Here is a 20,357-nt window from a genome sequence, read left to right as displayed (position 1 = left end):
AGTTCCTCTCTTGTCCAATCAGAGTGGGGGAAGATGGCCCCATAAACTGGGAACAGCAGTCAACAAAGAGAAAGCCGCCGTCTTTCAAATGGTGAAGTTCTTATGTTTTACAATCGATCTGCCTATAAATCAACTCACAGAGCAAACATCAGATCAGAGACATGAAAAAGACAACAAAAGGAGAGGAAGCAGAGAAGCTGAGGTTGGATATTGGATAACTGTCAAATGTGGACCGCAGTCCTGCATTTGGACATTTTTGGGTTAATGTATCAGCTATTAGAGCATTAGCTTATTATTTCCCATTGTTCACTGAAAACAGCTGTAAAACAGATTGCAGTCACTTTGTTACTAACAAAGAGCACGAGAATTTTAACAGTGAATTGGATTTATTTTAGAGCATTTTTTTTCTATATAAATGTTCTTGATTCTCTGAAAGTTCCACATTGTAGAGTTTCCTCCCCATGGAGAAGAATTCCAGACATGTTCATGGTGGATCTGTGGCACACAGACTCACACATGCTTCATTCAGAGAAGGAGCACACAGTTTAAACAGTAGATCCTTGTTTTGATAAAAATGCAGACAGACTCACAGTCACATGTCCTCCTCCCGGTTTGAACTCTGTGTGCTGCTGAATCCCCCCCCCCCCCCCCCCCCCCCCCCCCGGGGTCTCCTGGGTCATTACAACCTTCTGTTGAGGTCCGAAAAAGTCAATAAGAACTGTTGTCCCCTTGGCCTAACACATTTTAAATCCATAACATTAAAGCAGAAATATTTGTGCAATGAATAAAAATCAGATCTACTAGGAGTTATTAATGCAGAAATAAAACTACTTTGTAGCAAATGCAGTTGTACTTTTTTTAATTCAATTTCTTTATTTCAAACACTAAAAAAACAAAAGAGTTTAAAATAGACAGATGCAACAGAACAGTGTGCTTAAAAAGGAGTGGGTTGAAGAGAAATTTTGTGTGATCCCACTCCTTTTTTACAACACCTGATGATCTGCATATTTCTATTTACAGTCTCGTTCCAAATATTCACATCGCATTCTGCATAGCACCTATGCAGAAGTGACGCAATAAATGACTTATAAGATAAAATAGTCTGATCCTAACCAGCAGAAGGACAAGAAAACCCGGTTCTGTTGAGTTATCAGCTAAAAAACTGAAGAGATCTGTCAAATTTAGTCTGGTTAACATATTGAAAATACAAGCACTGCTTTAAAATTGAAAGATTTATAACTGGGAAACGTGGAGAACAAAGATCTTAAATAATTCTAGATAAAATATCCTGAAGCGTTGTGATAGTTACAACAATAAAAACAATAATTAAACAAGGTGCATGAAACAATGACACATCCACAAATATTAAAATAAATAAAAGCAAATGTGGAAAATTGTAAACAGAATGTCAAACAGAAATCAGCAATCCTGACAAAAATCTTTACATGTATTTTAAAATAAGTTTGTGAGACCAGCTCCTTCACACTTGGTTTACGCAGGAGCTGACCTGAAACCCTTTCAAAATAAAAGCAGAGAAACAAACAGGCAAACACAGTTTGACTAAAGAAAAAGAAATGGGATTTATGCACTGCTGTTTTATCCAACAAAGAAGAAAGGATTTTGAGTAAAAAGTCTCAAAATGTTCACACACACATTTCAAGAACTCATGAGGTGAAACTTCATGATGCAGACGATTCTGTTAAAACCCTCAGAAAACACAGCACTGCTCCAGACCAGATACCTGGAGCTTGCAAGGTTCGCCAAAGCCTTTCAGTAGTTACAGATGTGAACACCAAACGCTGGACAAGGAGATGTCAGACTGTGGGAAACTGGGACCGGTGAATTTCCAGTGAACTCCTGCCGCTCTGCAGAAATCATGTCTTCGAAAAGTTTTCAGATTTTGGCTAAAAATGTCATCAACATGATTAAAAGACCACCGGGAAGGCTTTGAAAACAGATTAAAAAAAGATGGTGGCAGTGAGACGTCAACTGCTGTGATAGAAACCGGAGGGCTGGCGTCATCAACACAAACATTTCTAACAAACAGGAATGAACTCTGAAGCCAGATTAAAGTGATTCGAGCCAGAAGTAAGAGTCTTTATAAAGGACTTAGCTGATAGAAAGCCCGAGGTAGATGCTGCTTTGGTGGGTGTGTTAGCTCTGCGGTGACTGCTTTGCCCTCATTGGGCTAAAGAAAGGATGCCAGAGGGCTTCTTCCAGAGTGATCCGCCTGCAGGTGTCGTACTCCAACATGCAGCTTAGCAGGTCCAGCAGCTGCTGTTCTTCGTCACTCTCTGCCTCAATTGACTATTGGAATAAAGGGAAACGGTTTAACTTTGACCTCCAGCTGTCGGCAGCAGCTGCTGAGTACTGTTTCTACCTTTAGGGGGCGACAGGGTTCCCTGACGCAGTCCCCAGATGAACTCTGCTGGTCCCACTTCAGCCGGTCGTCTTGAACAAAATGCTTCTTCCTGAGGAACCAGCATCCGCAAAGAAAGCAAGAATGAGCTGGAATGAATGTCGCCTCTGCTGTCGGTCATCGCCCTAATAACAGAGTAAAGTAACCGTTTCCACTGTTGTTACTGTAAACAAAGTTTGGGATTCGTTTTTACGATTTAAGAGTAACAAACCTACAGATCCTCCTAGAGATGATTGAAAATGGACACCTACATAAGCCGGATTCCATTTCTTGTCTTTTCATTAACCTGCTGGTGCTGCAGCCAGTGACTCAGCCCCTCCCACAGACAGCTGAATACTGAAACTTTGGTGCTTTACTCCTGTTTTGAGACAGTTGGTTCCTTGGGATGAACTTTCCACTGGTTGAGTTCAGCACCCGTCGGATTCTGTTGTTGATGTAATTTAACGGTATAATGGATTTATGCGTCTTTGTTATTAACTCTGTAAAATAAACCTGTGCCCGTCTTTTGAAAAACTCTGATGCCAGTGTTTTTTGTGCACCTTTGTCCCGTTTGTATTTTCAGAGATGGTTTTTGTTTCTTCCATAACGATAAATGTACGTTTGATTACCCGGTTTGCTTCAGGAGATGTGGAGGAATCGGTCCCAGCACTTCCTGCATCATGGCCAGATGTTCCATACAGTCGTGGCTCTAAAATCAAAACACTTTGTCAGGATGTTGGGGAGCTGCGTTCTAGAACTTGTTTATTTTCAAAAAGTAAGAGTGCGAACCGGAAAGAGCGTCTGTCCGAAGTAAAACTCAAAGAGGACGCAGCCCAGACTCCAAACATCACACGATTGGTTCCAGCCCAGATCTGCACAAACGTCTACGTTACATTTCTGGATCGTTGAGCGGTTTGGTCTCAGATGAGGCGCTTCAGTTGTTGACGTACCCAGTATGACTTCTGGCGCTCTGTAGTGGCGTGTTGACACCAAGGACTGGTGATGTTGGTGGTCAAAGGTGGCGGTACCAAAGTCAACCACCTTTACTTCTAGACTTCTTGGCTTTCTGCAGACACGCATCTGACAAACACAATCATCGTCTTTAGCTGCAGTAGAACTCGGATTTGGCTTTATTTTTTTGGACTCTCACAGTTTTCGGGTCGTCTTCCAGGTCAAAGTCAGACGACACAAACAGGATGTTCTCTGGCTTCAGGTCGGTGTGGGTCAGCTTGTTTCGATGCAGAACTACAACACCAAAATGTAAATTACTGAAAGTATTTTCCTTTAACAAACTGAGAGAAACTGAAGGTATAAATCTTATCTTGATTTTGTTGCTTCAATTTAAGATTTCTTTACCACTAAGCACTCACAGACATTTTTAAAAAAAGTGCAAACAGTTTCTAAATTGGACATCAGTTGTAGGTTTGGTGTGCATATTTCAGCCTCAATTGGTAAAAAAAAGCATCAAAGATGTCATGAAAGAAGGAAACTTTGACTCACAGCTGACTGCTCTGAATATTCGGAAGGCCATGTGTCGGATCTGCTCCACGCTGAACGGCAGGAAGTCGTTTTGTCGGAGGAACTCGAAGGTGCTGAGACCCAGCAGCTCAAAGACGATGCAGACGTGGCGTTTGTGTTTGAACCAGTCCAGCATCCGCACACAGGCACTGAGAGGAGAGAGCAGCCAGCGGCAGCATTTCAGCAACTTAACCTCTGAAGACGTTCATGGATGTGTTTGTCTGCAGGTGGATGCATCAGAATGTACCGGAGCGGGAAGCAGTGACCCGCCCAGCCTATTTTAAATGTCACAAATACGATCTTCTTCAAGCTGCATTTTTTTGTCTGCTCCTGATTCATTGCAATTCTGATAAAGAATGACTCAAAAAAAGACAATTTTCAGCTTAATTTTCTTTGAGTATGCCCTCCATTATCAGAAAAATGCAGCAAGAACATGTTAAAGGAACAAAAAAACAAACATCATTTTCATGGGAGCTGACGCTGTTTCTTACAATTTGTTGTCATCATCCAGACTGTTGATCTCTTCCAGAACAGCAATCTCCAATCTGGCTGTTTCATAGGAATTCTCAAAGTTCCTCAGAATCTTCACGGCCACAAACTCATCTCTAAACAGACACGTTTGAAGGAAAGACAAAATGAACACTCTGGATTTTTTCTGGCTGTAATCTATGCAATGAAAACAAAAGTTCAAAGACAACTTTTAGGAAAATGACTGTAAGGTCGGCCATTGATCAGCTTGCTGGGCTTACTTGCGCTTGTCGAGACACTTCATCACTCGTCCAAAAGCTCCTTCCCCCAAAATGGAGACCACCTCATCTAGGAAAAGCAGACTGGAAGTTTGAGGAGATTCTCTTTTTCTACTATCATTTTTCAGATGTGCTTTCTTCTTTCTCTTTCGGCTTTTCCCATCAGGGGTCGCCACAGCGAATCATCCTTTTCCACCTCACTCTATCATGGACATCTTCTACCCTAACATTAGCCAACTTCATGTCCTCTGTTAAGACATCCATGTATCTCCTCTTTGGCCGTCCTCTTGCCCTCCTGCCAGGCAGCTCCATCTCCAACATCCTTCTACCAATATATCCACTATCCCTCCTCTGAACATGTCCAAACCATCTCAGTCTGGCTTCTCTGACTTTGTTGCTGACACAGGCAACATGAGCCGTCCCTCTGATGTACTCGTTCCTTATCCTGTCTAACCTGGTCACTCCTAAGGAGAACCTCAACATCTTCATCTCCGCTACCTCCATCTCAGCCTCTTGTCTCTGTCTCACTGCTACCGTCTCTAACCCATAGAGCAGAGCTGGTCTCACCACTGTCTTGTACACCCTTCCTTTGAGTCTTGCTGGCACTCTTCTGTCACACAACACTCCTGACACTTTCCTCCAACCGCTCCAACCTGCCTGCACTCGCCTCTTCACCTCTTTTCCACAATCCCCATCACACTGAACTGTTGACCCCAAGTACTTAAACTCCTGCACCTTCTTCACCTCAGTCCCCTGTAACCTAACGCTTCTACCTTGATCCCTCTCGTTCAGACACATGTATTCTGTCTTACTACGACTGACCTTCATACCTCTTCTTTCCAGAGCAAACCTCCACCTCTCTAGCTGTTCCTCCACCTGCTCTCTACTCTCACTGCAAATTACAATGTCATCCGCAAACATCATTGTCCAGGGAGATTCCTGTCTTACCTCGTCTGTCAGCCTGTCCATCAGCATAGCAAACAAAAAAGGACTCAAAGCTGATCCTTGGTGTAGTCCCACCTCCACCTTGAACTCCTCTGTCTGACCTACAGCACATCTCACCACCGTCATACTTCTCTCATACATGTCCTGAACTACTCTGACATACTTTTCTGCCACTCCAGACGACCTCATACAGTACCACAGCTCCTCCCTCGGCACCCTGTCATACGCCTTCTCTAAATCTACGAACACACAATGCAGCTCCTTCTGACCTTCTCTGTACTTTTCAATCAACATTCTCAAAGCAAAAATGGCATCAGTGGTGCTCTTACGGGGCATGAAACCATACTGCTGCTCACAGATCTCCACCTTCTTCCTAAGCCTGGCTTCCACTACTCTTTCCCACAGCTTCATTGTGTGGCTCATCAACTTTATTCCTCTATAGTTGCTGCAGTTCTGCGTGTCACCCTTGTTCTTAAAGATCGGAACCAGAACGCTTCTCCTCCATTCCTCAGGCATCTTCTCACTCTCTAAAATCCTATTGAACAACCTTGTTAGAAATTCCACTGCTGTCTCTCCTAGGCACTTCCATACCTCCACAGGTACGTCATCAGGACCAACGGCCTTTCCGCTCTTCATCCTTTTCAGAGCCTTCCTAACCTCATCCTTTCCAATCTCTGCTACTTCCTGCTCCACAACAACCACATCTTCCTCCCTTCTTTCCCTGTCATTTTCCTCGTTCATCAGCTCCTCAAAATACTCCTTCCATCTTTTCTGTACACTCTCTTGGGTTGTTAGCACCTTTCCATCTCTGTCCTTAATCACCCTTATCTGTTGCACGTCCTTCCCATCTCTGTCTCTCTGTCTGGCTAGCCTGTACAAGTCCTTCTCTCCTTCCTTTGTGTCTAACCTGTCATATAGCTCATCGTAAGCTTTCTGTTTGGCCTTTGCCACCTCTCTCTTCACTTTACGCTGCGCTTCCTTGTACTCCTGTCTACCTTCCTCAGTCCTTTCTACATCCCACTTCCTTTTAGCCAACCTCTTCCTCTGGACGCATTCCTGTACTTCCTCATTCCACCACCAAGTCTCTTTACTGTCTTTCCTCTTTCCAGATGACACACCTAGCACCTTCCTACCTGTTTCCCTGATAATCTCTGCTGTAGTTTCCCAGTCCTCTGGAAGCTCATCCTGACCACCCAGGACCTGCCTCAACTTCTGCGTAAATTCCTCACAAGTTTCTTCATTCTGTAGCTTCCACCACTTGGTCTTCTTTTCTGTTTTCCCTCTCTTCTTCTTCCTGACCTCCAGAGTCATCTGGAGTTTTTCATCTGAGTTTTTCAGATGTGCAACAAAAAAAAAACTACGAGAAAACGTTCCTCCCCTGTGAACCGCCCCCTTTACGTGGTGGGGGAGTTTGAGAGCTCGAGTGATCCCAGGAGCTAAGCTGTCTGGGGCCTAAGCCCCTGGTAGGGTCACCCATGGCAGACAGGTCCTGGGTGACGAGCCAGACAAAGAGTGGTTCAGAACCCACTGATGACGAGTAAAAACAAGGACCCGATTACGTCGCCCGGATTGGAGTCGGGGGGCCCCACTCTGGAGCCAGGCCCAGGGTTGGGGCTCGCAGGCGAGCGCCTGGTGACCGGGGCTTTTCCCACGGGCCCCGGTCGGGCACAGCCCAAAGGAGCGGCGTGGGACCACTCTCCCATGGGCCCACCACCCGTAGGAGACCCCAAAAGGGGCCGGTGCATTGTGGTTTGGGTGGCAGTCCAGGGCAGGTGCCTCGGCGGGCCAAACCCCGGTCGTGGAACTTGGCTTCTGGGACATGGACTGTCACCTCTCTGGGAGGGAAGGAGCCTGAGCTGGTGCGAAAAGTTGAGAGATTGCGTCTAGATATAGTCGGGCTCACCTCCACACATAGCCTGGGCTCTGAAACTCAGTCCTTAGAGAGGGGTTGGACTCTTTACCACCCTGGAGTTGCTCAAGGTGAGAGGCGGCGGGCTGGTGTGGGCTTACTCGTGAGCCCCCAGCTTAGCCGCCAAGTGTTGGAGTTCACCCCGGTGGACGAGAGGGTCATGTCCCTCCGCCTTCGGGTGGGGGACAGGTCTCCAACTGTGGTTTCGGCTTACGGGCCGAACAGCAGCTTGGAGTACCAGGCCTTCTTGGTGTCTCTCGTACGGGTACTGGAAAGTGCCCCAAAGGGGGACTCCATTGTCCTCCTGGGGGACTTCAACGCCCACGTGGTCAATGACAGTGCTACCTGGAGGGGCTTGATTGGTGGGAATGCCCCCCCTGATCTGAACCCGAGTGGTGTTTTGTTTTTGGACATCTGTGCTTGTCACAGATTGTCCATAACGAACACCATGTTCGAGCACAAGGGTGTCCATCAATACACCTGGCATCAGGGCACCCTAGGCAGGAGCTCGATGATCGACTTTGTAGTTGTTTCAGGTGACGTTCGGCCTTGTGTCTTGGACACTCGGGTGAAGAGAGGGGCGGAGCTGTCCACCGATCACTACCTGGTGGTGAGTTGGATTCGCTGGCGGGGAAGGAGGCCGGAAAGACTTGGAAGACCCAAACGTACTGTGAGGGTCTGCTGGGAACGTCTGGCTGAGCCCTCCGTTGGGGAAGTCTTTAACTCCCACATCCGGGAGAACTTCAAACAGGTACCGAGGGAGGTTGGGGACATTGAGTCCGAGTGGACCATGTTTTCCACTTCTATTGTCTCTGCTGCTGCTTGGAACTGTGGTCGCAAGGTCTCTGGTGCCTGTCGCGGCGGTAACCCCCGAACCCGGTGGTGGACACCGGAAGTAAGGGATGCCGTCAAGCTGAAGAAAGAGTCCTACCAGGTCTGGCTGGCTTGTGGGACTCCAGAGGCAGCTGACAGGTATCGACAGTCTAAGCGAGCTGCGGCTCGGACCGTTGTGGAGGCAAAAACACGGGTCTGGGAGGAGTTCGGTGAAGCCATGGAGAAGGACTATCGGTTGGCCTCGAAGAAATTCTGGCAAACCATCCGGCGCCTCAGGAGGGGAAAGCAGTTCTCCACAGGCACAGTTTTAACTGCAGGTGGGGGGCTGTTGACCTCGACTGGGGACATTGTCGGGTAGTGGAAGGAATACTTTGAGAATCTCCTCAATCCCACTGACACGCCTTCTTTTGAAGAAGCAGAGAGTGAGGACCTTGGGGTGAGCCTGTCTATTACCCGGGCTGAAGTCACAGAGGTAGTCAACAAGCTCCCCGGTGGCTCCCCGGTGAGTGGATGAGGTCCGCCCTGAGTATCTCAAGTCTCTGGATGCTGTGGGAGTGTCTTGGCTGACACGTCTCTGCAGCATCGCGTGGCAGTCGGGAACTGTACCACTGGACTGGCAGACAGGGGTGGTGGTTCCCCTCTTTAAGAAGTGGGACCGGAGGGTGTGTTCCAACTACAGGGGAATTACACTCCTCAGCCTCCCTGGGAAAGTCTATGCCAGGGTACTGGAGAGGAGAGTCCGTCTGATAGTCGAACCTCGGATCCAGGAACAACAGTGCGGTTTCCGTCATGGTCGTGGAACAGTGGACCAGCTCTACACCCTATCTAGGGTGCTGGAGGGATTGTGGGAGTTCGCTCATCCAGTCCATATGTGTTTTGTGGATTTGGAGAAGGCATTCGACCGCGTCCCCCGTGATATCCTGTGGGGGGTGCTCTGGGAGTATGGGGTCCGGGGAGCCTTACTAAGGGCTGTCCAGTCTGTGTATGACCAGAGTAGGAGCTTGGTTTGCATAGCCGGCAGTAAGTCAGACCTGTTCCCGGTCCACGTTGGACTCCGGCCGGACTGCCCTTTATCACCGGTTCTGTTCATAGTCTTTATGAACAGAATTTCTAGGCGTAGCCAGGGGCCGGAGGGGATCTGGTTTGGGGACCACAGGATTTCCTCTCTGCTTTTTGCAGATGATGTTGTCCTGTTGGCTACATGGAGCCAGGACCTCCAGCGTGCAATGGGGCGGTTTGCAGCCGAGTGTGAAGCGGCTGAGATGAGGGTCGGCACCGCTAAATCCGAGGCCATGGTTCTTGACCGGAGAAAGGTATCTTGCCATCTCTCGGCGGGTGGAGTATCCCTACCCCAGGTGGAGGAGTTTAAATATCTGAGGGTTTTGTTCACGAGACCGGAGCGTGAGATTGACAGGCGGATCGGAGCGGCGTCCGTAGTTATGCGGTCGCTGTATCGGTCCGTTGTGGTGAAGAGAGAGCTGAGCCGAAAAGCAAAGCTCTTAATTTACCGGTCGATCTTCGTTCCAATACTCACCTATGGTCATGAGCTATGGGTCATGAGCGAAAGAACGAGGTCCTGAATACAAGCGGCTGAAATGAGCTTCCTCCGTAGGCTGGCGGGGCGCTCCCTTAGAGATAGGGTGAGAAGCTCGGTCACCTGCGGAGAGCTCGGAGTAGAACCGCTTCTCCTCCACATCGATAGGAGCCAGTTGAGGTGCCTCGGGCATCTAGTCCAGATGCCTCCTGTACGCTTCCTTGGAGAGGTGTTCCGGGCATGTCCCACTGGGCAGAGGCCCCGGAGAAGACCCAGGACACGCTGGAGAGACTACGTCTCTCGACTGGCCTGAGAACGCCTCGGGGTTCCCCCAGAGGAGCTGGAGGAAGTGGCTGGGGTGAGGGAGGTCTGGGCATCTCTGCTCAGTCTGCTGCCGCCGCGACCCGGTCCCGGATAAGCGGAGGAAGATGGATGGATGAATGGAGAAAATGTTCCACACAACTAACCGTGAACCTATGGTCACATGACATATTGGTCTGAACCATTGTCTGTATCAGAGAACTGGACTGAGTACCATCCCCCATAGAAAAGTGTTTACTTCCGGGTTCGAACCAAGGGAAGTCAATTCAGTCACCATTTCTTCGGGATATGGACACTGCAATATTGGAGCCAGACATCATCAGTGAGCAGCGATTGGTCCAAGTTGGTCTGAGTCAATGTTTCTATGGCAACCACTGTCATCAATCAGGAGTGAGCTCGTTGAAAGGCCACACCCCTACCACTTAAAGGCAGGCTACACAAAACCTGTCAAACATTTTGAATGTTGGACGTGGGGGCAAACAGGCTCCCCTACTTTTATTGAGACATCTGATTGGTCAGTTTATAACTTGCATAACTTGAACTACAGAACAATACGAAAAAAGGGGATCATCAAGAACATGAACAACATCAGAGCACGAAGGGTTCTTGTGACCCAATAGAATGACTGATTTATTATTGTGGCTTTTTGGAGCCAGCAGGTACTTCCTGTTTGGAACGCCAGGGAGGAGGGGTCACTCCGTCCGCCTCTCACATACAGTCTATGGCGTCAACTGGGATTATTTCAAGCATCGTGGTCGTCATTGAATTACGATCTTTTCCAAAAACGGGCTGAACCAACACGCCAAGTTTTGTTGATGTCACAGTCGCGTCAATAGGAAAATCAGGCCCCCATTTGAGTGCAAATTCAAGTTTGAATTCGGACTTCAATAAGTACTGTTCAAATAATTTGAACTTTATTTAGATTCAAATTTGGTGGCAAAATTGTAGACTAGACTTTTACCCTTTACTAACACCTTGAGCATTGAACCTAATCTAAGAAGAAGAAAAAAGTGTATTATGCCAGAAAAACCGGTCTGAGAAGAAGCCACCGATTGGTTACTCATGGCATCAAAACACACACAAAATAATTCAGGACACTTGACTTTCAGGAATAATAAATATTACAGTTCTTGAAATGTTTGAAATTTGAATTTGATGAGTTAAATAAAAAAGGTTTTACATCTTTCTTTGAACACGAAGCCGCTGTGATAGTCCAGCTGTCCTCCTTCATCGTCCTCCATACTGTCTTCCCTCCGTCTGCCGTCTTCTGGAGCATCATCAGCACAGACGCCACCGTCGCACAGGAAGGTCATCTGACGATTCGGGGAAGTTCCCGGCTGTTGGACAATGAACAGGGAGGGAAAAGAACCAGAAGATCACAGTTTGAACATCGAATCCAGTTGTTGGACTTGATTGTCAGAAAACTCAACTCGTCCAAGTTGTTATTTTTGAGTAAATGAAAAGCCAAGACTAACTTGGCTCACAGTCCTTCAGCCTGACGGAAGCAAGGCAGCAAACTCTCACCGTCCCATAAATCTCCAGCGTGGGTCGTTGCGCTCGCAGCTTCAAACTCCCTGATGCACCAGAGGCATGCTCAGCTTTGTACACGCATGAAGAAAGAGAAGTGACTTCCTGTTTGAATCCAATTACTGTCAAACTCTGCTTCTCTTCTTTTACGTTCAACAGGTTTTAAAAACTGTTTAATGATTTCAGGAGAGCAAAAACTTTTCAGATTTCAAAGTCTAAAAAGTGAAATAGACACCTGGAAGAGCTGTTACTTTCCCACGATTTGTTGTCTTTCCTGCCCATGACGCTGGAGTCCACGACCCCCCCGACCCTGCAGCTCCGATCGACCAAGTTCAGTCTTCGTGGAAAATTCTTTGTCGGATGTGAAGCAGCTGCCAGCCTTGAGAAGATTATTTACATAGATGTATGGAAGCCGGAGCTGATGTTTGCAATGAGGGCTGGAAGGAAGTTTCTGACAGATCTCAGCAAGAGCCTCCATCTTCTGCAGCGTCTCACACGCTCAAAATATTTGCTGAACAAATGTCCTCTCAGGTTTCTCAGAGAGCAGTTGCAGCCTCCAGCCTCAGAAAACTGTTAAAAGCTGAGATCATCCCAGACAATTTGGAGGAAAGCCTGACAAATTTAAAATTTTAGGTTAAAACATCACATTTTTGGTAATCATCATTTAGTTGTTTCAGATTTTCATAATCACATAAATTAAACAAATGTTTACCTTGCCCCTGATCGGAAGTTTTAATAATGAATAGTTGGTGGAATTTAATAATAGTTATGGATTTATGTGCACTTTTCCAGACGCACAAAGTTCCTCCAATGTGTCCATTATTCATTCGTGTTTGGTGACGGTAACTACTGTGTTACTGACAGTAACTACTGATGTAGTCTCAGCTGTCCTGGGCAGACTGATGGGGGTGTGGCTGCCAGTTGGCGCCTACGGCCCCTCTGACCATCACCTGGACATTCATACGCATACTCAGTGGAGGCACACTGAAGGAGGGTGAAGTGTCTTGCCCAAGGACACAACTGCAGATGACTGGGGATTGAACATCATTGGCCAACCTGCTCACCCAACGGAGCCACTGGCGCTCCTTCATTTAATAGACATTTCAGGGACAACATAAAAAATTCAGAAATCTGGAAAATATTTTGAGATTTTTTAAGTTTTTCTTCACTTACAGCCGGATGAGAAAAACTCTGTATTTTATTTACATGTCTAGGATTCAGGATAATGATATGATTAAAAGAAAATGATATAACTTGAAAAAAGGGAAAGAAAAAACCTGCCTTTCTCATTTGACACAGAAAATTAAATGTTCTATGATCTAAATGATCATATTTCTCCTGAAGCTCTGCAGTTCGTGCACAGGTTTGGTGGGAAATGCCATTTATGATGAATGAACCTGAAACCTGCAGTAAAGCAACGAGAAGGAAAGTTTTTGATCCTAAATCTGTCAGAACCGTCTCTGTTTGTCTTTTGGACAGACGCGTATAAAGTTCACACTAAAACCTTTTTCCTACAGACGATGCGTTTGAAGATACCTGATTTTTTTGGGTGATTGGCATTTTGACAGCAGCAGGCGCGTCTCTTTTAGCGGGCGTGTGGCGGCGTGTGGATTTATTGCCTTCACCTGACCCTCGGCATTACACCTGTCAGTGCTCGAGCTTCATGAAAGCCCCTCCCCTCCAGAGCGCTTCCACAAATAGCATTGCTGTCGTTTGGGGGGGGGGGGGGGGGGGGGGTTCTCAATCAATCCCCCACAGTTCTATACTTTCAATTAAATAATCAAACATTTGATTGAAGCATAGGGTTCGGTCTGATTTGGGTTCACAGACATTTGCATTTTTGTCTGTAATTAATGCCAGTGACAGACGGAACGGACCAACTGTAAATCAGGAAGGAGGCCCCCTCTTCCTCCTCCTCCTCCTCCTCCTCCTTTTCCTCCTCCTCTTCTTCCTCCTCAGGACAACATGTGAGATGTTGTCACTCAACTTTAAATCCTCCAGCAGTCACCACCAGCCACTCTCTGATTAAAACATGAAAGGAGGTAGTTCTCATCACCTCTGGAACTTGAAAAATCATTTTATCATTCTAGACTCCTGCAGTTGGGAGGTTTAATTATTGTTTGAACTATGGGACTGAATCTTTTTTATGGTTTGGTTTATGACCGTTTGCAATTTGATATATGATGTAGTCGGTTTATATCTTGTCTCATTTCTTTAAGGCCGTGTCACACAGCCACTGTGTACAGTTTGAGCATATGGCACAGATACAAATTGGTCATGCATGAACATATGTGGAAAAAAGTGAGGAAAGTTTTGTTCTTTACGAGAGATTTTCACAGATGTATCAGGAATGGGCAACTATAAAACCACAGAAGTAGGAATGAACCACGCCAAAGAACACGGAAACCAATGTCGAACGTGTGTCAATTAGGTAAGGGTTTACGGCCGACGAAGTGTGTATTATCATAAACGAAGTCACACAGTGGAAGCCTGAGCCATGCGACGTGATGCGGAGTGCATTCATTCTGATGATGAACCCTCTGAAGGCCATTAACCTGCTTCTACCACCGTCACTTACAAAGGAAATAAAATATTCAACCAGTTTTTAGGCCTTTATTCTTCTCATTTTTGTCTTATCTTCTCATTCTCTGTTTGAATTGCTTTTTTTCACAATTAGTGGACTATTTGTCGTCTGCGTGGTGCGGCGCGTTGTCATGGTAACGGGACATCAACTTCAGCGGCAAAGGAGAGCAATAAATATGCTGATGGTCATGATGGATCGAATAAAGCATCAGATCAGAGAGAAAGTTCCCCTTTTACCGCCTGTTTTTGTCCAGACAATGACGCTAAAGTTTGTTTTGAAGAAGATGCAGAAGACTTAACTTCTTTTTTAGGTGGCCATTATGACTTTTTAATCCACACCCAGCAGCCAATCGGCATTGAGAATTCCCCCAGACCGTGGTATAAGTCATCTTAATGTGATATGTGCGCCGTATATGTGATGTAGAAGTTATTCACGGGTAGTAAATGTATGAAAAGTTCATCAGACATATGTGGAACGGTCGTGGAAAGCCACAAATTTGCATATGCATCCTGCAAAAATCACATACAATTGGGTAGGATTTACGTAATAATTGCGAATAAACGACGTAAATATGCGTAAATTGTGTAATTCTCAACTGACAAAAAATGTTGAACAGCTAAAAAACCAAATTCACGCAAAGACCCATCGGCCAAAACCCTCAACGGACATCTTTATCCCAAACTTCCAGCAGTGAGACTCAGACAGAAATTCCTGCTACTGAACAGTTTTCCAGATTCTTGGATTTCTTCCAGATCATCAAGTTAATGAAATCTGTGTCCAAACCGACAAGTAAACTAGAATGAATGTCAAATCCATTCACTTGTTAGTTTCCTAAAGTTCACCACTGTTGTTTTTCCACATCCAAAGAATCCAAAGGGAACATTCTTAGAACATTCTGGACACTGGATAGTCACATGACTCTAGTCAAAGTCTGTCCACACATTGGACTGGAATGATGGACTGATCCGTGTTGATGACATCACATGTGTGGAGTCCGCTCTGATTGGTCGGTTTAGCTTATAGTCAAAAAAATCTACTGTACCTCAATCCAAATAGCATTTTACAGTTTCAATTAGCGATTCATCTCATTTTGAAACAATTTTTTTCAATGGTAAAGATTCGATTCAATTCCATTCTGCCTCAGACAGATTGATCTGGATCTGTTACTTCTCTGTTAGAAGTAGACAAACAAAGATAGCTGATTGCTTATCTCGTTGCTCGACTGATCAATATGTTTCAAATTAATGTGAAAACTTTAATTGAATCTGCCAGGTTTCATTTGTCAGATTTAGTCATGTCTTCTGCTTAAATAAAAAAAAGAAGAAAATGTTTTAAATCTAAAGTTACTTTATTTCTTAGGTTACTTTGTATCAGACATGGATGTGTTTCACATACCAGACATGTTTCTGCGGAAGCACTTTGCCTTCATCAGAGTCGTCATCAGGTGGTGGTGATGTGACGCATCACATCACCACCACCTGATGACGATCCATTATGACGACTCTGATGAAGGCTTCCGCAGAAACATGTCAGGTATGTGAGACACAACCGTGTCTGATACAAAGTAACCTAAGAAATCATCTAATACATACAGACACTATGAACTTTTTTGCACTAAAGTTTTACTGTTTTTTTTAAAGAAAATGTCAATGAGCCGATGGTCTAGAATAGATTATGATGGAAGTCAGGTTCCTATAAGATTGGTAATCCATAAAAATCTGTTTTTTGACAAAGAAAAGTTCAAATTCATGAGAAACTAAACACAGGCAGAAGAAAGTGAAGGTTCCCGACACATGGAGGAGATCTGTTCCAAACATCTGAGCCATGAGACAAAGACCAAACACGTCCTCCCTGTATGTTAGTGGGAACATGTCATCAATTATACGATTAAATTTCCTTTAAAGGGAAGATTAAGTGGGGTTTTAATACATAAAACTTTTAAAAATATTTAACAAAATCTCTTTTTTTAATTATGATGAAAATATTGTTCATGAATTTTGCACCAAATCAAGCTGAACCTTGCGTTCTTCCACGTCGTTGTTACTTTTTAGAAAGATTTAAAAGGAAAATCATGATTGATTTTCAGACAACATTGAGCAGAATAATATTTAGATCATTTTTTAATTCCAATGATGCAAAATTGAGCTTTTGTGTCAAAGCAAATATGTTTAATTGACGTTTAATATAAAACCCAAACTACAATAACATCTCGTCTAAAACTTAATTAAAAAAATTATAGTTCTATTTGTTCAACAAAGCTCATACCTCTAAATATATCATATTTTTACTTTAGGACAAAGGGACTTTGTTTATTAAACTATCATCTTTTGCCGTTAATATTGTAATTAAAGCCGTGGCAGAGAAATCTTTTAGAGTCAAAGATTAAGTATTTAAACATAATAATTAATTAATGAGCTTTAATCATCTTATTTTTATCTTTTAAAGCTCAAACATGTCACACCTTTGTTCTTGTTCGTCTGTTTCTGCTCCTTCTGCTTCCTCCTTTCCGTTTTCTCCTCCCTGCAAAGTCCTGTTGCCCCGCTGCAGCTGCCAAACTCAGAGTGGCAGAAATGGCGTCCGTGGGGCAATTAAACGATATGCTGCCTCCAGAAAACCAAGCCGTGGACATTCCTGTACACTTGGAAGCAGTAAAACACTCAGCCAAGTGCGGTGAAAAGAGACCCGCTCCTGCCTGGACCTCTGGCCTGGGCCTGCAGGAGCTCCTCTTTCATCGGGCTGCAGAAAACAGGGTGTCCTGTGTCTGATGTGGGTCTGCTGGAGCGGGATGATGCACGGGATATTTCTGATGTACCTCCACACACTGGATCTGAGAGAAACATGTAGATGTCAAAGAACAGAAATGAAAAACACAAAGCATTCTGGTCACAATTCCAAACCTCAACATGTGAACACCACATTCAGTCAATGAAAGGAGTGACATTGGTAAGTTATGAGAACCTAGTAAAAACAGAAACTTTAGCAGAGAAATAATGACCAACAATGAATCAAACGTGTAAAACCAGATTATGTCTCTGATCCGAATCACAAGGACTGGTTGGTTTGGACGACTTCCAGCTTCCAGAGATGCTCACAAATCTCTTTTCCAAGTCAAAATCTAATCTGAAATATTTAGTTATCATTTAAGGTCAAGTTTTAAATCAGCAATGACCTGAAATTTAAAAAAAAGAACTCAGCTGATGAATATTCACAAGACCCAAAGTCTCAAGTCTTCTAAATCAAGTGTCGTGTCTTTGGCTGCATCCAGATTAGTCCATAACTAGCTATATGAAGGACCAAATAGGTTTCTGAACCAGTTAGCCATGACGTAGCATAGGGCTCTGGGCTTGGTACCAATTGTTTTACATTGTCATTGCAACAGTATGCTGATGATACTCTGCTTTACTTGTATATTAAACTACGTAAAACCACTGCAAAGACTACCTAAACATATACCAGAAGACTTTTGATTTTCTTATAAATTCAGATTGGACTAAACTTGATTACCAGTGATTGGAGCCATTTCAATTCAGCAGGACTTGGTAGTACATCAGCAAGTAGCCTCATGTCCTCATTCTCTACATCCATGAACCTCCTCTTTGGGCTCCCCATATCTGGAACATCTACCACGATATGTTCCTCTGATGGATTCACCCTCATTCAGGTTACTGACCTCTATCAGTGTCAGCTGTCCGACCTCCAAACTGATTTTACAAAATATTCTGCTTCAGTGTTTTTTAGATTGATTTTACTTTGTTTAACTGCTTTATAGGCGGCAAGTGGCTCAGGCGGTAGAGCAGGACGTCCAACAACCCAAGGGTTGGCAGCTCGAACCCCGCCCTCCCCAGCCAGCCGCTGTCTCCCCAGCGTGGCTCGTCGCTCCCCCAGGGGATGGTTCAAATACGGAGAACAATTTCCTCATTGTGGGATAAATAAAGTAAACTTTATTTCCTCACTTACACTCATTCACAATTTAAACATTTCCCTCACTCTTTGATCCACATTCTCTGTATAAAAAGATGTTAAACATCTGTCAATAGATAAATGACAACTTTTTCTATTCAAGGATAAAATTCTGCAGAACATTTTGCTCTTGTTGCAGCTCACAAGTCAAGAATAAAAACTTTGCAAGCATCCAAAGGAATGCTCCTCTGACGGCTTCGTAACCTTTCCTGAGTGTTAGTCCTTTACCAAAGAGCATTCAAATAAACTATCTTTAGTTTACAGCCTGAAACTGAACCTGGAAAAACAACAACAACAAGAAAGCTACTATTAAATCATCGCCAAAGCTGCAGGTGGGCGGGGCAGACAGACAGACCCTCGCACTGAAACGTGGCAGTTTTCCTTCAGCTGATAAAGTTCAATTTTCCCCAAATCCCTGCAGTTTTTCACCTTAAGGTGGCTCATACGTTACTTATAATTGTTATGTACTTGTGTGTTTTTCTGACACTCACTTTACAAACAACATCTCTGCACTGTTTCGAGTGAGTCAGCCTAGTACATACAGATTCCAAAAACCACAAAACATTGAATGTATTGCACACATAAAAACGCATGCAGTTAGTAGTACTTTGTGTTAAAAATGTATAGATTTCTCAGAGGTAATGTTTAAAATATGCGCCTTTTATATTTTAATGTTTCTAATGTCTGATCAAGAAGAGGGAAGAACGGTAAAGGACAAAGTGACCAAAACCGAGCCAGCCTAAACTGACTCAGGTGACCCAAAGCTATGAAGATGTTCAGGTATTTACTGTTTTAAGCAATCTTCAGAAAATATTTAAGTGGAGTTTAACATGCTAAAAACAACATCGTTTCAAAGAGCTTGGTTAGTTGCGGTTACATGTCATTGCCAGCAGGGGGTGCTGCATAGTCCAAACCCACATTCTGGATCTTTTCCACAAAAGGCCTTTTTTACAAGAAAGCTTTGCAATGAGGCTGCCTGTCTTTATTCACATTGACAGTAAATATGTGAACCTTTTAGTGGAGATGAGAAACACCAGAACCAGCAGTTCCACCCCCCCCCCCCCAAAAAAAATGTCAGACGGTGTTTCTGACAAAAGAAAAAATGACTTAAATGGAGATTTTGTGCTGCAAAATCTAGAACTAAGCAGATGGAATAAAGAAAATCCATTGTGTTTTTAACATGTGTTTTTCTGATGAAGAAGGATATACAGTATATAAAGAAAATAAAGCCAAAAACTGCATTGCGGAGTATTCTTTTATTCAAATCGTGAATCAGGAGCAGATGGAAAAATGCCGTTTGAAAGGATCCTATTTATGACGAACAAACTACAATCGTTTGGCCAAAAGCTTCCTGCTCCGCTCCATTCTGATCATCCACTGTCAGACAAATATATCCACGAACGTCTTTGTTTTCCTCGTCGGAGCTGGAATCTGGATCAGAACTGGACGGATGGATAGCCACAATATTGCTCACCATTATTGTTGAGCCGCTAATGTTTTTTGGGCTGTTTGTTTGGGCTGACACGGAAACGGAAGGGTGGGTCTTCTCTGCGCCAACTGTCCCGCCCACAAGTCAGAGGTAGATTTTAGTGAACTCCTGTCCCTTTGCAGGAACTGTGTTCTAGAAAACGACACTCTTTTTAAAATTTCAACTAAATAAATCCTAAACATAATTAAAGACCGCTGGGAACGCTTTAAAAATAGTCAAAAGATGATTGGAGTGAGACTTTAAAGCCTTGAATTCACCAGGTAAAGGCATCCTTAACTCAGTACAGTGAAGACAAAGACAGGGTCTCTCCACCCACACACTCAAGAGTTTTAACAAACTGAAAATGGTTTTTCCAGGTGGCTTTGGGAAGATGGACCTCTAAATACCAGAGTTTGCTCCTCTGACAGTTCTCGTGGAGAACCGGACCTGCAGACTGCAAGAGCCAGAAGATCACATTCGTATGCATGAGTCTGGGTCTCATTCATGTCTGTAGTCACTTGGGAGCAAAACTGTTAATATTTGATTGCTTGTATTGATTACAAACCAAACTCCATACAATGTATTGTTCGTCAGACCAATAAAGCTTATTGAA

General features: G+C 44.4%; 1 protein-coding gene across 1 annotated transcript; it reads right to left on the bottom strand.

The window, feature by feature from the left end:
- Nucleotides 1-1,217: 1,217 nt before the first annotated feature.
- Nucleotides 1,218-17,293, bottom strand: LOC101170453 (dual specificity protein kinase CLK2). Its single transcript, XM_023962758.1, has 11 exons — nt 16,778-17,293; nt 11,386-11,542; nt 4,666-4,732; nt 4,408-4,521; nt 3,899-4,065; nt 3,549-3,643; nt 3,349-3,478; nt 3,188-3,270; nt 3,028-3,107; nt 2,381-2,471; nt 1,218-2,307 (listed from the first exon to the last, which is right to left on the bottom strand). The coding sequence occupies exons 1-11, from the start codon at nt 16,943-16,945 to the stop codon at nt 2,155-2,157; spliced, it is 1,305 nt and encodes a 434-aa protein (XP_023818526.1). The 5' UTR covers nt 16,946-17,293; the 3' UTR covers nt 1,218-2,154.
- Nucleotides 17,294-20,357: the final 3,064 nt, after the last annotated feature.

The sequence above is a fragment of the Oryzias latipes genome, chromosome 14, assembly GCF_002234675.1.
Source record: "Oryzias latipes chromosome 14, ASM223467v1".
Classification (NCBI taxonomy): Eukaryota; Metazoa; Chordata; class Actinopteri; order Beloniformes; family Adrianichthyidae; genus Oryzias; species Oryzias latipes.
The sequence above is the reverse complement of the archived record's forward strand: the minus strand, read 5'-3'. Positions and strand labels throughout refer to the sequence as shown.

Excerpts from the sequence above, each read along its gene's own strand:
- LOC101170453 (XM_023962758.1), bottom strand. The coding sequence starts at position 16,945 with ATGTCCACGGCTTGGTTTTCTGGAGGCAGCATATCGTTTAATTGCCCC. Across the intron at positions 4,522-4,665 it reads AAGTGTCTCGACAAGCGCAA|AGATGAGTTTGTGGCCGTGA; the intron begins GTAAGCCCAGCA and ends GTGTCTGTTTAG. Across the intron at positions 3,644-3,898 it reads AATATTCAGAGCAGTCAGCT|TTCTGCATCGAAACAAGCTG; the intron begins GTGAGTCAAAGT and ends TTGGTGTTGTAG.